This window comes from Camelina sativa, chromosome 7 (genome assembly GCF_000633955.1).
Source record: "Camelina sativa cultivar DH55 chromosome 7, Cs, whole genome shotgun sequence".
Classification (NCBI taxonomy): domain Eukaryota; kingdom Viridiplantae; phylum Streptophyta; class Magnoliopsida; order Brassicales; family Brassicaceae; genus Camelina; species Camelina sativa.
The window spans coordinates 21486235-21487034 of record NC_025691.1 but is presented as its reverse complement, the minus strand read 5'-3'; the positions used below and the strand labels follow the sequence as shown (position 1 = coordinate 21487034).

The following is an 800-nucleotide window of genomic DNA, read 5'->3' as shown; positions in this document are numbered from 1 at the left end:
TACCTTTCTTTAGAAAGTTTGTAATAGTTGGAAACATGACCCCATAGTGTCTTCTCGAATGTTTCCCATGTTCTATCAACATCTTCAAAATACTCCCTGAAACCATCAAAACAACTCTTCAGAAGTTGGTGTGCATGATCATGTAAAAAGAAATGACAGTCCAGAGATGGGATCAAATCATCAAAAGAGAAACAGCTCCACGTACTGCTCATTTACTTAAGCACAGAGACCTATTTTCCCTCGTAGCAGCCCAGTAACACATGTAAGTACGAAAAGCAAAGTAAGATAGCGAGTGGAACAAATACAAACCTTAGCCTGCCAACCTCCTCTCCAGCAGCTGCTAATGCAAATCTCCGTTTACCATCAAGTGCTGTTAATCTCTATGGAAGAACAAAAAGAATATTATTTCTGACACCAGATGTTCTCTTTCTCAAAAAGTGATGCAGTAAAAATGCCTGGAATCCATGGGAAGAGGAACTCATGCTACCTCATAAGTGTTAACGATTTCTTTATCATCACTGAGAGACTCCCGAGCCGCAGCAGCTTCAACAGAAATTGACATCATACCCTCTACATCCTAGAAAAGAAAAAGAGAATGTGGTGTAAAATAAGTTGACATAAACTTGGAAGCATTTAAAAATCTGAGAGACCATGCAGAGCTATAAGTATTCAAGTTCTAGGTAGAAAGACAAAATTGAAACAAAAACTGTTTGAGCATTACAATCCGTGCTCATTGGCGTATCTACCTTTAGGGTTTTGTTTAGATTATTCCTGGCATTACTCAGCAGCTTTATCTGGTC

General features: G+C 38.8%; 1 protein-coding gene across 1 annotated transcript in view; it reads right to left on the bottom strand.

Annotated features, from left to right (window-relative positions):
• The window catches only part of LOC104701842 (exocyst complex component SEC6-like), a gene marked incomplete in the record, with an annotated part of 10895 nt that overhangs the window by 7952 nt on the left and 2143 nt on the right, over positions 1-800 (bottom strand). The window contains 4 exon segments of the mRNA XM_019227750.1: positions 4-96; positions 310-380; positions 488-577; positions 747-800. Of these exon segments, the coding sequence (XP_019083295.1) occupies positions 4-96; positions 310-380; positions 488-577; positions 747-800 (308 nt within the window).